The sequence below is a fragment of the Garra rufa genome, chromosome 5 (assembly GCF_049309525.1).
Source record: "Garra rufa chromosome 5, GarRuf1.0, whole genome shotgun sequence".
In the NCBI taxonomy this organism is placed as follows: Eukaryota; Metazoa; Chordata; class Actinopteri; order Cypriniformes; family Cyprinidae; genus Garra; species Garra rufa.
In genome coordinates this window covers 29,967,709-29,986,684 of record NC_133365.1, presented here as the reverse complement: position 1 = coordinate 29,986,684, position 18,976 = coordinate 29,967,709, and the positions used below count along the sequence as shown (strand labels likewise).

Genomic DNA, 18,976 nt, shown 5'->3' with positions numbered 1-18,976 from the left:
ATTTTTAGTTCATGGGTCAAACTGAGGGCTTTGTCAAAGTCACACTAGCATTTTGTTGAAGACTGATCTGCAAGTTTACAGCAGAACAGAAGAACATTTGAGCAACAGAGGATCTAAAGGTAGCAGTCAAAGCGTACTGTGACTGCCGCTTAACCTCACTTAGGGACAATACTGTGCCTCAACTATAGCTAAGCAAACACACACACACACACACACACAAACTCCATCAAAATATTTTTTTCCAAAGCCAGATTCATCACCACGAGGACCCAATTAGCCAACACAGCACTGGCAAAACGCTCCACAGCTTCACGAATCACCTTGATGAGTCAACAGGGCCTAGAATCAGTAGTGAAAGCATTATGAGATGCAGAGATGACACTGGACAGATGACATGGTACCAAAACAAGGTTTCTATTAAAACATCTTTCAACACAGGGATTCTAGAGGGTGAAATATGAGCGTCGGGAGAATTTGAAGGATTTCAGATGGTATGAAGCAAGCTCCTCATGTACTGTTGTTTTGGGAGACCAACCAAAGGCTGAAGAGAGGGAGGAGCTGGCAGATGTGGACGGAGATCAAGAATGATATTAGGTGTGGTTAGGAGAGGAGGAAGAGAGAAAAGAGATGATACAGGAGGATAGATGTTCGCAGAAAGGAGGAGAGGAGAAAATAAACAGAATACAGTCAGTCGATGGGTGCGGGTGGAAACGTGGAAAGATGGAGCGAGAAAGAGAAGCCAAAGGATTAAAGAGGAGTAAATGAAGGGAACAGTGTGAGATGGAGGAGAAAAGCAAACACATTTTTAAGTTATGAAGGTCCAGCTAGTGTGTTTGCTCAGATGGTTTTGCTCATACTGAAGAGGGGGGAGCTGGATCAAAAGGCCATGTCATTCTGTAATGGAGCATAAACGTAAGTGATGCTGCTCCTGCGCTCTCCTTCTTTAATAACTCAACTCCATTACCCCACAGAGTCTCTGCGAAAACACAGCCTGTGACAACATCCAAAGAACATTTGAAATCAGTTAGCTAAGAGACGAAAGACCCTCTCCTCTTTAACCTTCTATGTAGAGCATAATATCTTTAATCCGGATCACTTCGAGACACTGATAGTCCATCTATTGGTGTTCATCTAGACTAGAGTGATGGTGGGAGCCTATTTTGTATCATGGTAGAGCAAATCTTTGACAAATACATTAGCCACCAGATCAGGTAAAGTACTAAATTCATTTCGAATTAAATAATTCAGCAATGTGAACGGTTGCTCAGAATATTTAGACCAATAAAACAGTTCAATAAACAAGAAATTGATATTGAGCAACTTACATTTTAGACACAATATTGCCAGTTACAATGGTTTGCTTCGCCATTCAAAACAGGTCCAAATGAATCCTTCAGCAGAATTAACGGTCACGACTCTCTTAAGCCACACACTATATCGGCATTTTACAACAAGGACGATAACTTTAAAGTTTTGATTATATTTTGAATTATATACGAACAAGTTCACACCACAGCTATCCACCTCGTTTTTTTTCCGTAAGAAAGGGCGCGGTCATTTGTAAATTTAAAATGTGTCTGGCTTCCGATCTCATCCTCATCTAACGTTAGTTATTTCTGTACAAAACAAATCGTTTTGCTGCTTGATATTGCAAAACTGGTGTATCTTACCATATTGTTTTAATGTAGGCTATTGTCTTAATTGTGAACACACTGGTTTGTAGTGCAAACAGTTTTACCGTTTTCTGCACGTTGTTATTTTCCTCCTCGTTTCCTGAACCGGAAGTCTCGTCCATAGGCTTACTTTCGCGTTAAAGAAAAAGGTGAATAAATTATTTGATAACGGTTAACGACACAGACGGATGATATCGTTGAAGTCTAATAAAAACCAATCGGAATCCACCCGACTGTAAAGAACTCCAGCACTTAAAGCGGCAGACTACATAAGGTACGTTTTAAACGGACGTTTTAAAGAAACAGAACACATATAAATAAATCATTATAGTTTGCTTTATAGTTATCTCTCTTGGTGAACAAGCATTCAGTGAGTGTTTTTAAACGAATCACTTGAATGATAGCAAACTTACGGTCCAACCAAAAATTATTCAGACACTAGAAACAATGTTTGATATTTGTTATCTGACATTATTAAGATAAATTTGTTCTGACACAGTTTAACTCTTCAGCTCTTGTCATATTTTATAATCATTTTCTAAACTATAGCGATAATGTGAGAAATGTTAAAGGTGTCAGAATAAATTTTGGTTTGACTGTATGAAGACTTGTGTTCCACATGACAGCACTCCAGCGTATAATTTTTTGTGTATTTTTTTGTTATTTTGTCAACCAAAACCTAGGTCTAATAGTATTCCTTCTGAGGAAAGCTGTGACAGTTGAGTAGGCCTATTCCACAATTTTTTTTCTCTCTCCAGGTAATTAAGTATATCATCAGGGTACCTCACGTGCACTTGGCATTAAATATTGCATAAGCAAATTGTGATGCATCTTTGATTAATTCCTGAATAAATCAGTTATGGAGGAAGCAGTTGACTGAATAATTCCATGACTCACTTATAAGTCACGATGTAGCCTGTAGAAGCAGTGATTGAAAATCTGTCTTGAACAAATAGTGTGATACAAACACTGAAGAAATTAGAGCACCGAAAATGACTTGTATAAAGGTATCTAAACAGTATTCAATTCAGATCAAGTAGTGCAATCAGGATTAAGCAGGTCTGATGTAGATCAAACTGTGAAGCACACAGAGGTCTCTTTTTTTTTAAAGGGTTCATGAAAGGGTCTACAATCCTGACACATACGTAAACACATAAAAGACACACACGAGGTGCGTAAGAAAGCCGAATGGCTAGCACATGTGGGTAAGTTTTATTTCACTTTGCAAGGAGCACTGGAAGTGCAGCAGATGTGTTCAGAAGCATGACTGTGTAAACATCTGAATGTTGAATTGCTTTATCGTTAAATCTATCCTTTCTTTTTCCAAACTAGAAATCAACCATCAAGTGCATGAAAAATGCTCAGATACATGGAAACAAGACTGAATAGCTGAAGCGCAGCGGTACGGTGTTATGTTCATGAATCAGAACATGATCTGTCTGTAGCACTCAGTTATCAGAATAGTTATCTGCTCTGGATAATAGTCTGAAGTTTATTTAGTGGTAAATGTAATTATACATACATAAGAAGGTCTTTCAGAAGTCAGCATGTAAACTGTAAACATGTATTTTTTTTAAGGAAAGCTGTACACATTGTGACAGTGCACTTAGATTTCGATTTTTTTTCAAAAAATGATTAGGATATTAAGTAAAGATCATGTTCCATGAAGATATTTTTGATATATTTGGCTGATATTTCCTACCAAAAGTATATCAAAACTTATTTTTTTGATTAGTAATGTGTACTTGATTTGGACAACTATAAAGGCAAATTTCTCAATGTTTAGATTTTTTTTGCACCCTCGGATTCCAGATTTTTTTTAATTGTTGTATCTCGGCCAAATATCGTCCTATCCTAACAACCCATACATCAATGAAAAGCTTATTGATTATTTATTCATCATATATTTTAGATGATGTATAAATCTCAATTTAAAAAAATTGACCCTTATGAAATTAGTGCATATGGTAAGACAACAGACTAACTTCTCTAAAATGACTCTGACAAAAGGAGGTATTATTGGTGGAAAATTGAGCTGAAGTTTTGATGAAGGAAACACCTTAATTTCTAAATAGATCTATGCAAGGCAAAAAATAAGAACACAGACAAGTTGTCATTTTGTAGTATTTCTTATATTTGTATAGATTTATATATTACACATTTATTACTGACACAGAGCGTCATAAAGCAGAGAAACATGGCAGAAATTTGTAAAAATTTACATTAGGTGAGTAAAAAAAAAAAAAAAAAAACAAATCACAAAAATGTTTTAATATGCCATTGAATGTGGACATAAAAGAAAGAAATAAAAGAAGAGACTTTTTAAATGCTCCAAAATGACTTTGAATATTGACGTGGCTGTAGAGGCAGCAAGAACCAGCTCGCTAACTACACAATTAGTTCATTTTCACTTGAAAAAGCCCTTGACTAGAAACCAACATTGTATTTGAATGCTACATTGACCAGGATGTTCACACGTTGATTTCTGCCTCTGTACTGACACCAACACCACATTTCATACTGAATACAAAGAATTAAAATCACAAATGTTTTTTTTTTTTAAATAAAAAGTACATAACGACAATGACGATTCCGTATATAAAATCTTTGTTGTTACTTCACAAAACTGTTAGGCTGCTATCAAAGAGACAAAAAAGGTTTCTGGTGAAAATAAGAAACGTCATTGTTTTCAGATTCATAAAGAGCCTTCATTGGTGGCGTTTAGTGTTTATTAGTGTTTTTCATTTTAAGGTACAAACGGTGTTGGCTATCGCTGGGTTTGGGGTAGCCCTTGGAGATATAGCCCTCTGAAGAGGACAAGGCAAGTAGACCTTGTATGGGGGACAGACCCTCTTAAAGCACTGTAAATGCTCACCAAAAACGGCTTAATGAAGACAACTCTTGCGTGGCAGTTGGACCCGGCACACATTTAAAATTTCCCGTGATTTCCATTGGCTCATTGCATCATTGTGCTTTTCGATTTGTATTTGGCAAACTTGCTCAAAGCAAAAAATTATTTGAGCCATAATTTTAAGAAACTAATGCATTAAGGTTATTATTAACAGAAAACACGCAACAACAGACGTGACGGCACATTTGGTGAAAACATATACACGCAGTGTCCCTTAAAAATACATTTAGCCAAAAACTGGTAGTTTGTCATTAATAAACTACACTTAAACGGTGCATGCTTGTATCTTAATATGCTAATGTTTAAAACATTTTGGTCTGTTTCTCAGGTTGGAGTTTGTAATTAGAATATTCTCACAGTGAAAATTTTCGGTGGTCATTTTGGTATAATTTCTGCACACATCTATAAGGCAGTACACAAAACACCTGCATGATATCTATAACGGGAACGGCACATTCCTTTGCAGTGAACTGTTTAGGTAAAGCACTCTAAAGGGGTTTGAAGGACGAAGGATAAAGTTTAGGCAGTGTTTTCCCTTCAGTATCCCATCAGGAAGTATAAAGAACTGAACTGGCACTTCAAAAAATTAGGAGAGAAAGGTCATAATCTAAAACATGGGTTTTCAACATGCAATTTTTCCTGTGTAATTATTTTAAGTAAAAAAAAAGAGGCACTGAGGTCAGTGTATAAGTTTCCTTATAAGCAGTAGGTTCTCTTGACAATGTGAAAGTGAAAATGGCACAAAACAATTCATTAATGTAATTTCAAAAGCTTATACCTTCATTGCACATTCTTAATGAAAAATACAACTGAAAACTGAGGGGGGGGGGGGGGTCTACATTAATCAGACGGATGTGCAATGCTCAGTTACGGAAAGACAACTGACAAGAAGTAAGGCGTTCTTGTGAGCATTAAGTGATCTATTGCTGAGGCTTTTCTCTCGTCTCTCCTTTTTTTCCTTTTTTTTTTCTCCTTTTGTTTTCCTCATTGTCATTGTGACTGACATGGTGAATACAAACGGAGAAATTAATGCACAAAAATATCCAGAAAGATTGTTAGTGCAGTTTTTTTGTCCTTTTTCTTTTGCTTAGATATGTTGTATGTTTATACACATATAATTCATATTACAAATTGTTAACTATACATATCAAAATTACAAACACTACCGTTCTGACTTTATAAAAGTCTGAATTGAGCAAAAAGATTAATGATTTCATTTGCCGATATCCTGCCATTCCTTCTTTTTTCTTTTCTTTTCTTTTTTTTTTTATTTTTTCTTTGTACACAGTGTTTGATACCCAGTGCTACGTTACTGTAGTATAAAAATCTCGAGTCTCCAGAAGGTGCTTCACTGGAACTGGATCGTTCAGAACGTGGAGAGGAAACAGAAGCGTGAGAGGCCTTCAACCCAGACAGCTCTCTTTTTCCATCCCCCCTAACGATCCTCCATAAATATCATTGAGAACCAGTGACAGAATTAATAAATGAAGAGAAATTAACCTCCAGATTCCCTGCATTTGAGAGTGGACAGGCCTCTGCTCACATCTCAGCAGTCAGCCATATAGCGGCCTGTGAATGTACACAAACACATATCTCACAAACTCAACTCATTTCAATGACAAAACTGCATGCTCATTCATAAAGTTTAGGTCAAAAGTTTACACCCCCCTTTCAGAATCTGCAAAATGTTAATTATTTTACCAAAATACGAGGGATCATACAAAAAGCATGTTATTGTTAATTTAGTACTGACCTGAATAAGATATTTCACATAAAGATGTTCACATAAAGTCCGCAAGAAAAAGAAATGGTTGAATTTATAAAAATGACCCGGTTCAAAAGTTTACATCTTGATTTTTAAAACTGTGTTGTTACCTAAATGACCCACTGTGTTTTTTTGTTTAGTGTTTAGTTGTAAAACCAAAGAATTTGTGGGACCTTTTGTGGGGATTTTTCTGAAGAACACTGAGCAGTTGAGCAACTACATGAGGGACTCATGAACAACTATCACTAAACAATAAAAAAACACAGCTGTGGATTATTCAGGTAACAACACAGTATTAGGAATCAAGTGTATGTAAACTTTTGAACAGGGTCATTTTTATAAATTCAACTATTATTTTCTGTTGTGGACTGTGTGTAAACATACTTTATGTAAAATATCTTATTCAGGTCAGTACTAAATAAAAAATAACATGCATTTTGTATGATCCCTCTTATTTTGTTAAAATAACATTTTGCAGATTCTGAAAGGAGGATGTAAACTTTTGACCTCAACTGTATGTTGAGAATGTATTGAAATATAAACTGTTAAAATAACATTATGATTTTGAATCATAATGTAGGGATACTGTAACTGGTGCTTTGGTGAAGTCTAAAATCGTTCTTACCAGTGGCAAATCTCTTCTTATTGAGGGAGAGCCGGTAACCGGCGCCAACCAGTTCCATATCTACACCAGACAGAGTGCTGCCTTCACTGAAGAACTGAACCGCCAGGGTGGCAGGGATGGATGGACCATCAGACAGCTCAAACTTCGCTCTCAAAGAACCAGAGCCTGATAGATACAAACACAGTCAACACTGAAACACTCATTTAGCATTTTTTTTAATTTTGTCTTCAAAAAATCCTATGTAAATTCACCTATTTACACAAGAAACAATACTGTAGTACAATACTAGAGTGTTTGCTATTAAAGGGACAGTTCACCTAAAAATGAAAATTCTGTTATTAATTACTCATCCTCATGTCGTTCCACACCTGTAAGACCTTTGTTCATCTTCGTTCATCTTAAGATATTTTTGATGTAATCTAAGAGCTTTCTGACCCTACATAGACAGCAACGCAACTGACACATTCAAGGCCCATAAAAGTAGTAACGACATTCTTAAAATAATCCATGTGACATCAGTGGTTCAACCGCAATGTAATGAAGCTACGAGAATACTTTTTGTGCACAAAGAAACAAAAATAAATTTTTAATCAACATTTTTTTCTCTTTTGTGTCTCCACACGTTCACGACTACTCCAACGCATTCTAGGTCTTGAATGTAGTTTTTGCGCTGCTGTCTGTGCAGTGTCAGAAAGCTCTCGGATTTCATCAAAAATATCTTAATTTTTGTTCGGAAGATGAACGAAGGTCTTACAGGTTTGGAACAACATGAGGATGAGTAATTAATGACAGAATTTTTATTTTTGGGTGAACTATCCCTTTATGTCTAAAATAGTTTTTAACTGCTCCTGAAGTACAGAATCAAATTTCCACTGCGGAGGAAGTTTTCAAAGTTACAGTATGTTTGTATTCCACATGGAACAACGAACTTATTTCAAATGAGCATGGAAAATTCAATTTCTTTATGACATGACCCTTTTAAACAGGTTTGTTTTGACAGTGTACTTGTTCTTACCTTCATTTTCAGACTTATCAGAGATGTCACTCAGTTTCCATAATGACTTACTCTGGTCTGCATTCCTAATTAAAACAGCAAAAATTATATAGTTAGGGTGACTGTAAGAATATGTATATGCTACCGTTCAACAGTTTGTGGTCAGTAAGACTTTTATTAAGCAATGATGCAAATGATTGATCAAAACTGACAGTAAAGATTTTTATTTTTACTTTTTCTTTTTGACTTCTATTCATGAAAGAATCATTTTTTCCACAAGCATCAAAGTTTCTACAAAAATAAAACTATTTCTAAACAATCACGTGACACTGAAGATAATTCAGCTTTTCCATCACAGTAATAAACTGCATTTTAAAATATATTAACATAAAAAGATATTACTGTTTTTATAGTATTTCTACTTAGTAGTGTGTCAGTAGGAAACATCAGTTTGCATTTCCAAACATTCATTTTGCCATTAATTGTAATAATCCATTTGCCACAGTTGCAAAGTCTCCAAAGGCTATTGTCAGACTCTTTATTCAAACAAAAATCTCACTAGATTATTACAATTAATGGCAAAATGAATGTTTGGAAATGTAAACTGATATTTCCCACTGACACACTACAGCAAAAGATAGAAATAACTGACGTAAACCCATTTTTAGCTGGTAAAAATACTAGTGTTCTAATCATTTTGGCCACCACTGTATATAACTTAACATTACAGTGATTATGTCCATACAGCAGTGTTTTTGCTCTACAAGATATATGTTTGTGGGCCTACTCCTTCCAACTCACCAGATGGCATTGGGAAGTGACTGCATGTTTGTGACGCCACCATTGACAGGCACTAACACCTGTACATTGGTGAGCGCTGCGGGGGGCTGCATGGACTCTGGGTTGTATCGGTAATCCACTCGCAGGTCTGTAGTACTAGGATTGCATTTCCAGTACACCACAAGATTCAGAGGCGTTGACTGAATTCCATTTGAACATACCTGAGCAAAGAGGTCCAAAAGATTTTGCTTACAACATGGCTTAGTCATCATCAGCCCAAATTTACACAACAATGATCAGGCAAACTCAACGGTTCTACACTAGAACAGCTAGTACTACCATGCTTTATGGGCTAACAGAGTACTATCCCAAAGATAACTGAATGAAAAACGACAAACCTGGTACTTCAATACATCCACATTGTAATAAGATGCAGTAGGGTTCTGCTCCGAGCTCTTCCTGAGGTACGCGGTCAGTGCAGGCATGTTCAGCCAGAAGTCTTTAGTGTTTGTGTCGCTCTGGGAGGAGTCACTGGAGTCACACACACAAGTAGAGAAAACACTATTAAGAGCTCAATAATTCATTGCTGCGTGTCATTGTAGCAGCATGGAACAACTAACCCTACTGCAGCAGCTCAACTATTAAATCACAAATCCCTCCTGATTTGATTAGTCATGCCTGGAAGCTGCTGGCACAAACTCACACAACAGCAAAAAGCATGTGGGTTAGTGAAAGCAGGGTGAGTTTAGCCTGAGCACTTGATGCTAATATGTGGAATAATGATTAAAATAAGAAGGCTACTACAAGTATACGAAAGGTTTTTAATCATTTTCTAACTTTCTCATGCTCACTACTGTTCAAAAGTTTGGGGGCAGAAAGATTTGAAGTGCAATCTCTTATGCTCACTGAAGCTGCAAAAACATAGTAAAAGGTGTTTTTTTAAAAGAAATAGTTCACCTAAAATGTAAATTCTGTCATTAATTACTCACCCTCATGTTGTTCCAAACATGTAAGACCTTCATTCATCTTCAGAACACAAACTAAGACATTTTTTATTAAATCCAAGAGCTTTCTGACCCTGCACAGACAGCAACACAACTGACACATTCAAGACCCAGAAAAGTAGTAAGGACATTATTAAAATTGTCCATGTGACATCAACCATAATATTATGTAGCTACAAGAATACTTTTTGTGTGCAAATGGACTATTTAAACAATGTCCTTACTAACTTTATGGATCTTGAACGTGTCAGTTGCATTGCTGTCTATGGAGGGGAAGAAAGCTCTCAGATGTCATCAAAAATATCTTAATTTGTGTTCCGAAGATGAACGAAGGTCTTACAGGTTTGGAAAGACATAAGGGTAAGTAATTATTGACAGAATTTTCAATTTTGTGTGAACTATCCCTTTAATATATTTTAGAAGTGTAAGGCACACTGAGTCTGAAATTTTCGTCCGAAATGTTCGCATGTTAAAAAATAAATACAACCTCATGTTGTGTCAATCATGTTTACATACTGCCTCCGAAAATATCGTCAGTCATAAAAAAACTTGGATCAGGTTTGATTTTCTGCATTTTCGAATCCGTAGCAAGCATTTTGATAGGAAAGGATGATGAATCCGAAAAAACGCATATGAAAATTTCGGACTCAGTGTGCAATGACCTTTATTTAATTCTATGATGGCAAATCTATATTTTCAGCAGTCAATACTCCAGTCTTTAGTGTCACACAATCTTTTAGGAATCAGTCTAATATGCTGATTTGCTGCTCAAGAAACAATTTTTATCTCTTTATTTCAGCTGTTATCAAAAGTTTTATAGATGTTTTATCAGGTTAAAAATGTTCAAAAGAACAGCATTTATTTGAAATATAAAACATTATAATGCAACATGTCTTTACTGTCACTTTTGATTAATTCAATGCATCCCGACTGAATAAAAAGCTTATTATCCTTCAATCAATAAATAAATAAATATTGACCCAATGGTACTGTAACACATACAGAAACACAATCTCACCTGTGCAGTAGTTGCTGGTTGGGCATGACTTGCTCTAATCTGCTAGTGTTTGAGAGTTTGAAGCTGAGTACAGCAGGAGACGGACTAGAGGTGAAAATCTTGATGATCCCACTGGGGAAGGACAAGGTCATGTCTCCTGTGATCTTCACAATACACCTAAAATCACATTTGTGAATTAAAAAAAACATTTTTCAGAGATCACACTCAGAGCTGAGCATACAGTATCTAGAACAGAAAAGATTTATTTTAGAAAAATTAAAATTTTACATTTTCAATTACTTTTTAAGATTTTATTAATTGTATTATTCTAGGCATGAAGATAACAACCGCAAAACTCTCTATATCAAGTGTAAAGAATGTAAAATCTGTATGATAATAGCAGGGCGGATGATGTGAAACTCACTTGCTGGGATCTGCTCCTTTGAAATAGGCATTAACTGATTCTGTGAATGCTACTGCAATGGGCAATGCATCCTGGGAAGCCAGTGTCACTGGACTGGGCCCACGGGATGTTCCTGTGAGAGAAAAGAAATGAAGAAAGAGAGAAAGAAAGAAAACAAAACAAGACCTTTGTTCATCTTCGCAACACAAATTAAGATATTTCTGATGAAATTTGAGAGCTTTCTGAGCCTGCACAGACACCAACGCAACTGACACATTCAAGGCCCAGGAAGGTAGTAAGGACATCGATAAAAGTCCATGTGACATCAGTGGTTCAACCGTAATCTTATGACGCTACGAGAATACTTTGTGTGCAAAGAAAACAAAAATAATGACTTCATTTAACAATTTCTTCTCAAATTATAGTTGAACCTCTGATGTCACGTGGACTATTTTAACAATGTCCTTACCACCTTTCTGCACCTTGAACGTAGTAATTACATTGCTGTCTATGCAGGTTCTTCATTAACAATATTGTCATTTGTGTTCCGAAGATGAACGAAGGTCTTATGGGTTTGGAACATGAGGGTGAGCAATTATTACAGAATTGTAATTTTTGGGTGAATTAACCCTTAAAGTATGAATCAAAAATTGTTCAAACAAATTCAAACCTTTGTAGTGACAAACACTGAAAGATCAACAGAGAAAAGGAAAAGACATCTTGGAGTAATTTTGATCCGCACTATTTCTGCCATGCATCCTCATCAGCCACAATGCAACAGCAGCAGCACAATAGTCAGTTTTATGATTAGAGATCATCCACACTAGTTTGAGGCTGGTAAAACACACCGAAGATCAAATGGTGAGTCACAGAATGGGAATAGGGTGTGGTTTAGCAGATGGGGCAATGCAGTTGGTTGATCAAGGACAGATGATCATTCATGAGTTTGTTAGTATGTTAGAACAAAATGTTCTTCTGGGTTCTTTCCACTGTACCTGCAGGAGTCTCACATCGCTTCTCAAATGTGGGCAGTTTCCCCACGAACAGATCGTCCTCTTAATTCAAAATGAAAGGAAGGAAAAAAATAGGGCGAGAGCACAGCCCAACAGTGAAGAATGAGGATGGAGTGATCTGGTAAGTGATGTGTTGACCATATAATGAAATCAAATGTGTATAATATTATTTGTGCACGTCAGTTTCCCTTAATCGTGGAAATAACTTTTTGGAAAATATCTTTAACGAATAACACAACACATATGAGTTATGATTTTATTGTTATGATAATGAAGTAATCAGTGTTGCATCATGTGAATGCGGATGATGTGAAAAAAGATTTTGCGTGTGCATCTTCTATTCATGTTCATGTGAAACTGAAGACTCACCGACAGTAGGTGTGTTGCTGGCGCTCAAGGAGGTGTTGGAGCTGAGAGAGGAGGAGCTCTCAGCACGAGCCAGAGGAGCGGGAGGAGGGCTGGAGTTGGACATCTTGGGAGGGCTGAATGGTCGGCCCTGCAAAAAACAACTAACTTATTAATAATTCACTGCATTCAATCTTCATTTGGTTCAGGTTCACTCCATATAAAATAGCTTGGATGAGGCAGAATCAGGAAATATCTTCTTTACTCACAGTCTCGTTGATGCCCGTCAGTTTGCCTGTAGGCAGTTTGGGCCGTGATAATGGTCTTGGAGGTGGGACAATGGTTGCTGTTCCCAGGGGAGTAGTTGGCCTGTTTGGAGGTGGTACTATGCATGCGAAAAAAACAAAAAAAAAAAAAAAAATGTGATGATCACAAATGTTAGAATCACAAGAAGGGAAAATACGGAGGTAGCGCACGTTGAGCATAATTAAAACCAACATTGTTGAAAAACATTCAAAATGTCGCTAAATTGGGTTTGACATCACACAGTCTTGCAGAAACAAACTAACAAGTTAAATCTAAAGATCTAATGCACATGCAAGGGCTAACGTCACAATATAAACAGTTTATAAATTTTGGACAAACAGAAAGCAAATACAGAAAATAAGCATAAAAAAGAAAAGAAACAAAAAGAAACATCTGCACCTTTTAAACCATCTTAGTCATACTGTTTTGGAATTGGAAAATGTTGGAAATGATATTTCTGAGCGAGTTTGCAGACACATTTGCACTGAGTTTCTTTGGTAGGTAAACCAAAATGTAAAAAATAAGAATCAAATCAAACCAAATTTGGGTCACATTTTCTTACTGTATCTAGCTGAACAATACTTAATAAAAGTCATTTGCATTATTTAAATCAATAATCAATGCAGAACCATAATCTGCAAAAATAAAAAATAGAATTAAAAAAAAGACTATATATTGTATAAAGCAAAGCAAATCAAACTAAACATTTTCTTACTGCATCCAGCTAAACAGTAATTAAGACTATGATGGCTTACAGGTTGTTCTGTTACATTTGTATTATTTAAATCAATAATCAACACAGAAAATGCAAAAATAAAATATACATTTTCACCAATCAATCAAACAGAAATGTAAAATAAATACATAAATAAAAAGAACCAAATCCACCAAATAAGTTACAATAAATAAAAACAAGTTACATAAAAAAATGGGTTTGTTAAAACCAAAGTACACATATCTCACTGTCTTGCATCCATGGGACAGTGTTTGCACATGCTTATAGACCAATTCATAGTAGACGTCACAGTTATGTCACTTGCAGCTGCGCGTGCATAGTGGTGGCAGAAAAACACTGGTAACAAGTGGAGTGAAATGGGTAAAATCCATGGAATAAGAGACAAAAACATTTTTGTGCCTTTTGATGCCTATTACTTTTACATAACATTAATTTATTTTATTTTACAATTCAGATTTTTTTCTTGCAAATGCAAGTTTATATCTCCTAGTTCGGACTTTATAACTCGGCAATAGTAAGTTATAGGGGAAAAAGCCAGAGCCGAGGGGAAAAGAGAGAATGACGAGTTGTTTTTTATCATCAGAATTGTGAGATTTAATCTTATAATTTTGAGAATAATGTCAGAATTTGGTAATCTAAACTTTATCTTTAAATCTTTATTCTTTTATTCCATGGCTCCATAGACTGCTACTTGAAAACCGTCATTTTCTGCAACCAGATAAGCTCCGCCCACAAAAAAAAACATCATCACTGTTTGCAAACACTGAATTGGTCTATAACTCTCATTCCTCAATATTACCATCCTGCATGGGTCGGGCTGGTGTTTCCTTTAGAGAGGGGGTGCTCTCCTCTCTTCCAAAGCTGCCAAAGGGGTCAGCAGGATCTCTGCAGAAAAGCTTGGGATGTTGAGAAACGGGCACCGAGCGAGGCCTTGCTGGTTGATGGGACAGTCCACGACATGGCACAAAGGCATCATTAAAGGCAATCCACTGGCTCTGGGCCCAGGACGAAAGTACGTCTGGACCAGTGGCGGGAGCACTGAGAGGGGGTTTGTGGGTACCATAGTCTTTAGGAGCGGCCTGCAGGGCTGGAGGCACGCTCATGGCTCGAGTTGGGCCAGGGTGGAGGGGAGCAACAGCCCCATCAGGGAACTCCCAAGGAGAGGTGGAGGGAGGAGAGGAGAAAGCAGGGGATGGCGGCGTGCTCGGCTTGGCAAGAGCGGCAGGAGGAGGGAGTTTGGAGGGAAAGGGAAAAGCAGGAGCCTCGGTAACCTCAAGAGTGACTGCTGAAGGAGAGGTGGGCTCAGATTGTAAATCCACTTCTGTTACAGGGGTCATCAGAGAGAAAAGAGTAATGGCAGGGTTGTAAAAATATACTACATACTGACAGACATGCTGAAAAGACTACATGGAGAAAATGAAAAGATGACCTGGATGTGCTTCTATGCAGATTCTGATTCTAAATGTGGCAAACAGCTTTTTATTTCACATAAGTACATAAAAAATTAGTTGAACGCCAAACTTAATACCAAATTTACATATACAGTTGAAGTCAAAAGTTTACATACACCTTGCAGAATCTTTGGTTTTTAGCATTTTTGTGCATTTGACCCCTTTTCAACACTGACTGTATGATTTGTCACATTGAGGACAACTGAGGGACTCATATGCAACTATTACAGAATGTTCAAAGGCTCACTGATGCTTTAGAAGGAAAAACCATGCATTAAGAGCTGGGGGGTGAAAACTTTTTGAATTTAAAGATCAGGGTAAATTTAACTTATTTTGTCTTCTGGGGAACATGCAAGTATCTTCTGTAGCTTCTGAAGGGCAGAACTAAATGAAAAAAAAAAGATAATTTGGCAAAGTAAGAAAAATGTACACACCTTCATTCTGTTCAAAAGTTTTCACCCCTGGCTCTTAATGCATCGTTTTTCCTTCTTAAGCATCAGTGAGTGTTTAAACCTTCTATAATAGTTGCATACGAGTCCCTCAGTTGTCCTCAGTGTAAAAAGATGGATCTCAAAACCATACAGTCATTGTTGGAAAGGGATTAAATACACACAAATGCTGAAAAACCAAATAAATGGTGGGACTTGAAGGTTTAACTGTTCAGGAAAAACGGGACTCATGAACAACTATCAGTAAAAAATAAAAAAAACACTGTATGTAAACTTTTGAACAGGGTCATTTTTATGAATTCAACTATTATTTTCTCTTGATGTAAAGATCTTTTTATGTAAAATATCCTATTTAGGTCAGTACTAAATAAAAAATTGCATTTTGTACGATCCCTCTTATTTTGGTAAAATAATTAACATTTTGCAGATTCTGCAAGGTGTATGTAAACTTTTGACTTCAACTGTGTGTGTGTGTGTGTGTGTGTGTGTGTGTGTACTATATATATATATATATATATATATATATATATATATATATATATATATAGTACACACACACACACACACACACACACACACACACACACACACACACACACACACACACACTCTTTTGTTAATTTACAAAAGATTAAAAATATAGTATTAAACTTCTTATAAAATCACTGTTATAATATCCCTCAAAAACAAAGGGTCAGCTAAACATCATGCAATGCAGTCAGTCACAACTAATACAAATGCATAAAATAAAACAAATAAAACACTGACATAAATGAATGCCAAATATTGAAAATGACAACATTGTTACACTAAATAAATAAATAAAAATAAAATAAAAGGTCTGGGTCAATATGTAAATTCTGTTATTGTTCACTGACTCTTATGCTCTACCTGCATGACTTTTTTTTTTAAACATGAGACTTAGTAAATGATGAATTGTTTTTCATTTTTGAGTGAACTTTCCTAAAAGTATAATGAAGTGTGACTCTGTACTCATTTTCTGTCCACAGAAAACACTCATATTCACTCAAAACACTCAAATATTAGGGGTGAGTTCAAGCAAAACATTCCTATCATTATTCACATTTTTGAGCCAATAGGGTCAGTGTCTGTTATGGGAAGACTTTTATTCTGATGATCAAACTGCAGACATGGATCATAAGCATTACCTGGGTCTTCAAAAAACTCATCATTTAATTGCAGTGGGGGAGATGTAGGGAAAGATACTAAGAAGAGAGAAGCCAGGTCTAAGAAAAAAAAGCATTGAACAAACACAAAACAAGGATAAGAAAATAAAAAGAAGTCAACATAAATAAGGCTCAGCTAAAACATATTAAGACACATATACAAGAAATAAATCAAAAGCAAAAGAAAAATGCCTTGCTATGTTACTAACATCCTATATCCTCTTCATTGCTCTTTTTGTTCCTTTGCCAGGTCAGACCCATAACAAGATCATGTTTGACAATGTCTGTGACATGGGGGCTCCAAACTCCGCCCTCTGACCTCAGAAGGTGCCAATTAACTCTGGATTACGATTGGCCCTCGCAGCTAAGGTCAGAGCTTGAATGATGGGTTGCCTTTTTTAGTGACGGCACTCACTTGTTTGCAAATGATGCCTTTTAAAACTATAATCAAAATACAATTCACCCACAATATGTCTTCCAAAATTAAGTATTGCAATATATAATTGAAAAAGTCTAAAATATTTTTTGATAAAACAATTAAAAGCCACAAAGATACATTTGAGTATACCACATACATTCTGTGAAAAATACTTTGCAACTCATTTTTATTCATGTAAATTTAAATGATAAAATTTACACTGGGTTAAGATGACTTTCAACTGCACCATTTCTCAAGATATGGAAGCTTGTCATTCTCAGATGTGAAAATAATATTTCATTTCAATAATCAAGGTCAAGAGCTAAGGAGATGGAGGGAGCACAGAGACTATACTCACGGCATACACACAGGGGTCTTTTTTGTAACACAAACACAAATTTGTGTGTAAACTGCATAAGACATAAGAAACATATGTGACCCTGGACCACAAAACCAGTCTTAAATCGCTGGGGTATGTTTGTAGCAATAGCCAAAAATACATTGCATGGGTCAAAATTATTGATTTTTCTTTTATGCCAAAAATCATTAGGAAATTAAGTAAAGATCATGTTCCATGAAGATTTTTTGTAAAATTCCTACTGTAAATGTATCAAAATGTAATTTTTGATTAGTAATATGCATTGTTAAGAACCCAATTTTAAAGGTGATTTTGATTTTTTTGCACCCTCAGATTCCAGATATTCAAACAGATGTATCTCGGCCAAATATTGTCCTATCCTAACAAACCATACATCAATAGAAAGCTTATTTACTGAGCTTTTATATTATATATACACATCTCAGTTTTGTAAAATTTAACCTTATGACTGGTTTTGTGGTCCAGGGTCACATATGTTAAGAAATTAAAGTATCAGCAAACAACTGAGATATAAAAAGCCCATTCTATAATACCAAAACATAAAAAAGTACACAAACAAAAATGAACAAAAATAAAAACCAAACAAACCCGCAACTAAAAAAAAACAAAAACATTTTCCCATGGCATTCACAAAAGATTTCATACTAAAGGAGAGGACAGACTGAGTGAGATATGAGGTCGCTGTGGGGTATGAGGGTTTCCGTGACAACAGCAGCCTGAGCAAGCTCTCTAGAGAAGACTGTTGTGGACTGGAAGAGCCCAGACACTTTCACCAGCCTGTAAGCATCATCAATAATGAAAGAGGTCAGACCTAAGACAAGACTCCCAGAGGCTGGGGGATGGAGGGGTGAATGACTTACGACTGTCTGCCCGTACAGTGTGTGTGTGTGTGTGTGTGTGTGTGTGTGTGTTGTCGATGAAAAACGTTCTGACTCCATCACTCTCAGACTGAACTCTGTCATTGAGATTAGTGTAAATGCTGACCCTGAGACGTGTTTTAAATATAAATATTACTTGTACATACCTGTGTGTATATAGTGTATATATGTTTGGATTTATAAATGGTGTCTGACAATATATGTGACCCTGGACCACAAAACCAGTCTTATGTAGCATGGGTATATTTGTAGCAATAGCCATAAGTACACTGTATGGGTCAAAATGATCGATTTTATGCCAAAAATCAAAAGGATATTACGTAAAGATCAAGATCCATGAAGATATTTTGAATTTCCTACCGCAATTGTATTGAAACCTAATTTTTGATTAGTAATATGCATTGATTAGAATTAATTTGGACACCTTTAAAGACAGTTTACTCAGTATTTTGATTTTATTTGCACCCTCAGATTTTCAAATAGTTGTATCTTTGCCAAATATTGACCTCTTTTAACAAACCATACATCAATGAAAAACTTATTCATTCAACTTTCAGATGATGTGTAAATTTCTAACAATTGACTCTTATGACTGGTTTTGTGGTCCAGGGTCACATAGTATATATTAATGGCATTAATGCCGAGTTTTGCATCGCTGTACC

The 18,976-nt window shown here is 36.1% G+C and overlaps 1 protein-coding gene across 5 annotated transcripts in view; it reads right to left on the bottom strand.

The window, feature by feature from the left end:
* Positions 1-3,845: 3,845 nt before the first annotated feature.
* fcho2 (FCH and mu domain containing endocytic adaptor 2) overlaps positions 3,846-18,976 on the bottom strand; it is a 77,478-nt gene continuing 62,347 nt past the window's right edge. For 2 of the 5 annotated variants that reach the window (XM_073839677.1, XM_073839678.1), the window contains 11 exons: positions 14,352-14,873; positions 12,780-12,895; positions 12,535-12,661; positions 12,148-12,207; positions 11,174-11,285; positions 10,771-10,926; positions 9,147-9,279; positions 8,770-8,969; positions 7,990-8,054; positions 6,975-7,139; positions 3,846-6,153 (listed from right to left, as the gene is read on the bottom strand). In XM_073839677.1, the coding sequence (XP_073695778.1) occupies positions 6,131-6,153; positions 6,975-7,139; positions 7,990-8,054; positions 8,770-8,969; positions 9,147-9,279; positions 10,771-10,926; positions 11,174-11,285; positions 12,148-12,207; positions 12,535-12,661; positions 12,780-12,895; positions 14,352-14,873 (1,679 nt within the window). In that variant the 3' untranslated portion in view covers positions 3,846-6,130. The remainder of the gene's footprint in view (positions 6,154-6,974; positions 7,140-7,989; positions 8,055-8,769; positions 8,970-9,146; positions 9,280-10,770; positions 10,927-11,173; positions 11,286-12,147; positions 12,208-12,534; positions 12,662-12,779; positions 12,896-14,351; positions 14,874-18,976) is intronic. The other 3 variants (XM_073839681.1, XM_073839682.1, XM_073839679.1) reach the window with 2 other exon arrangements.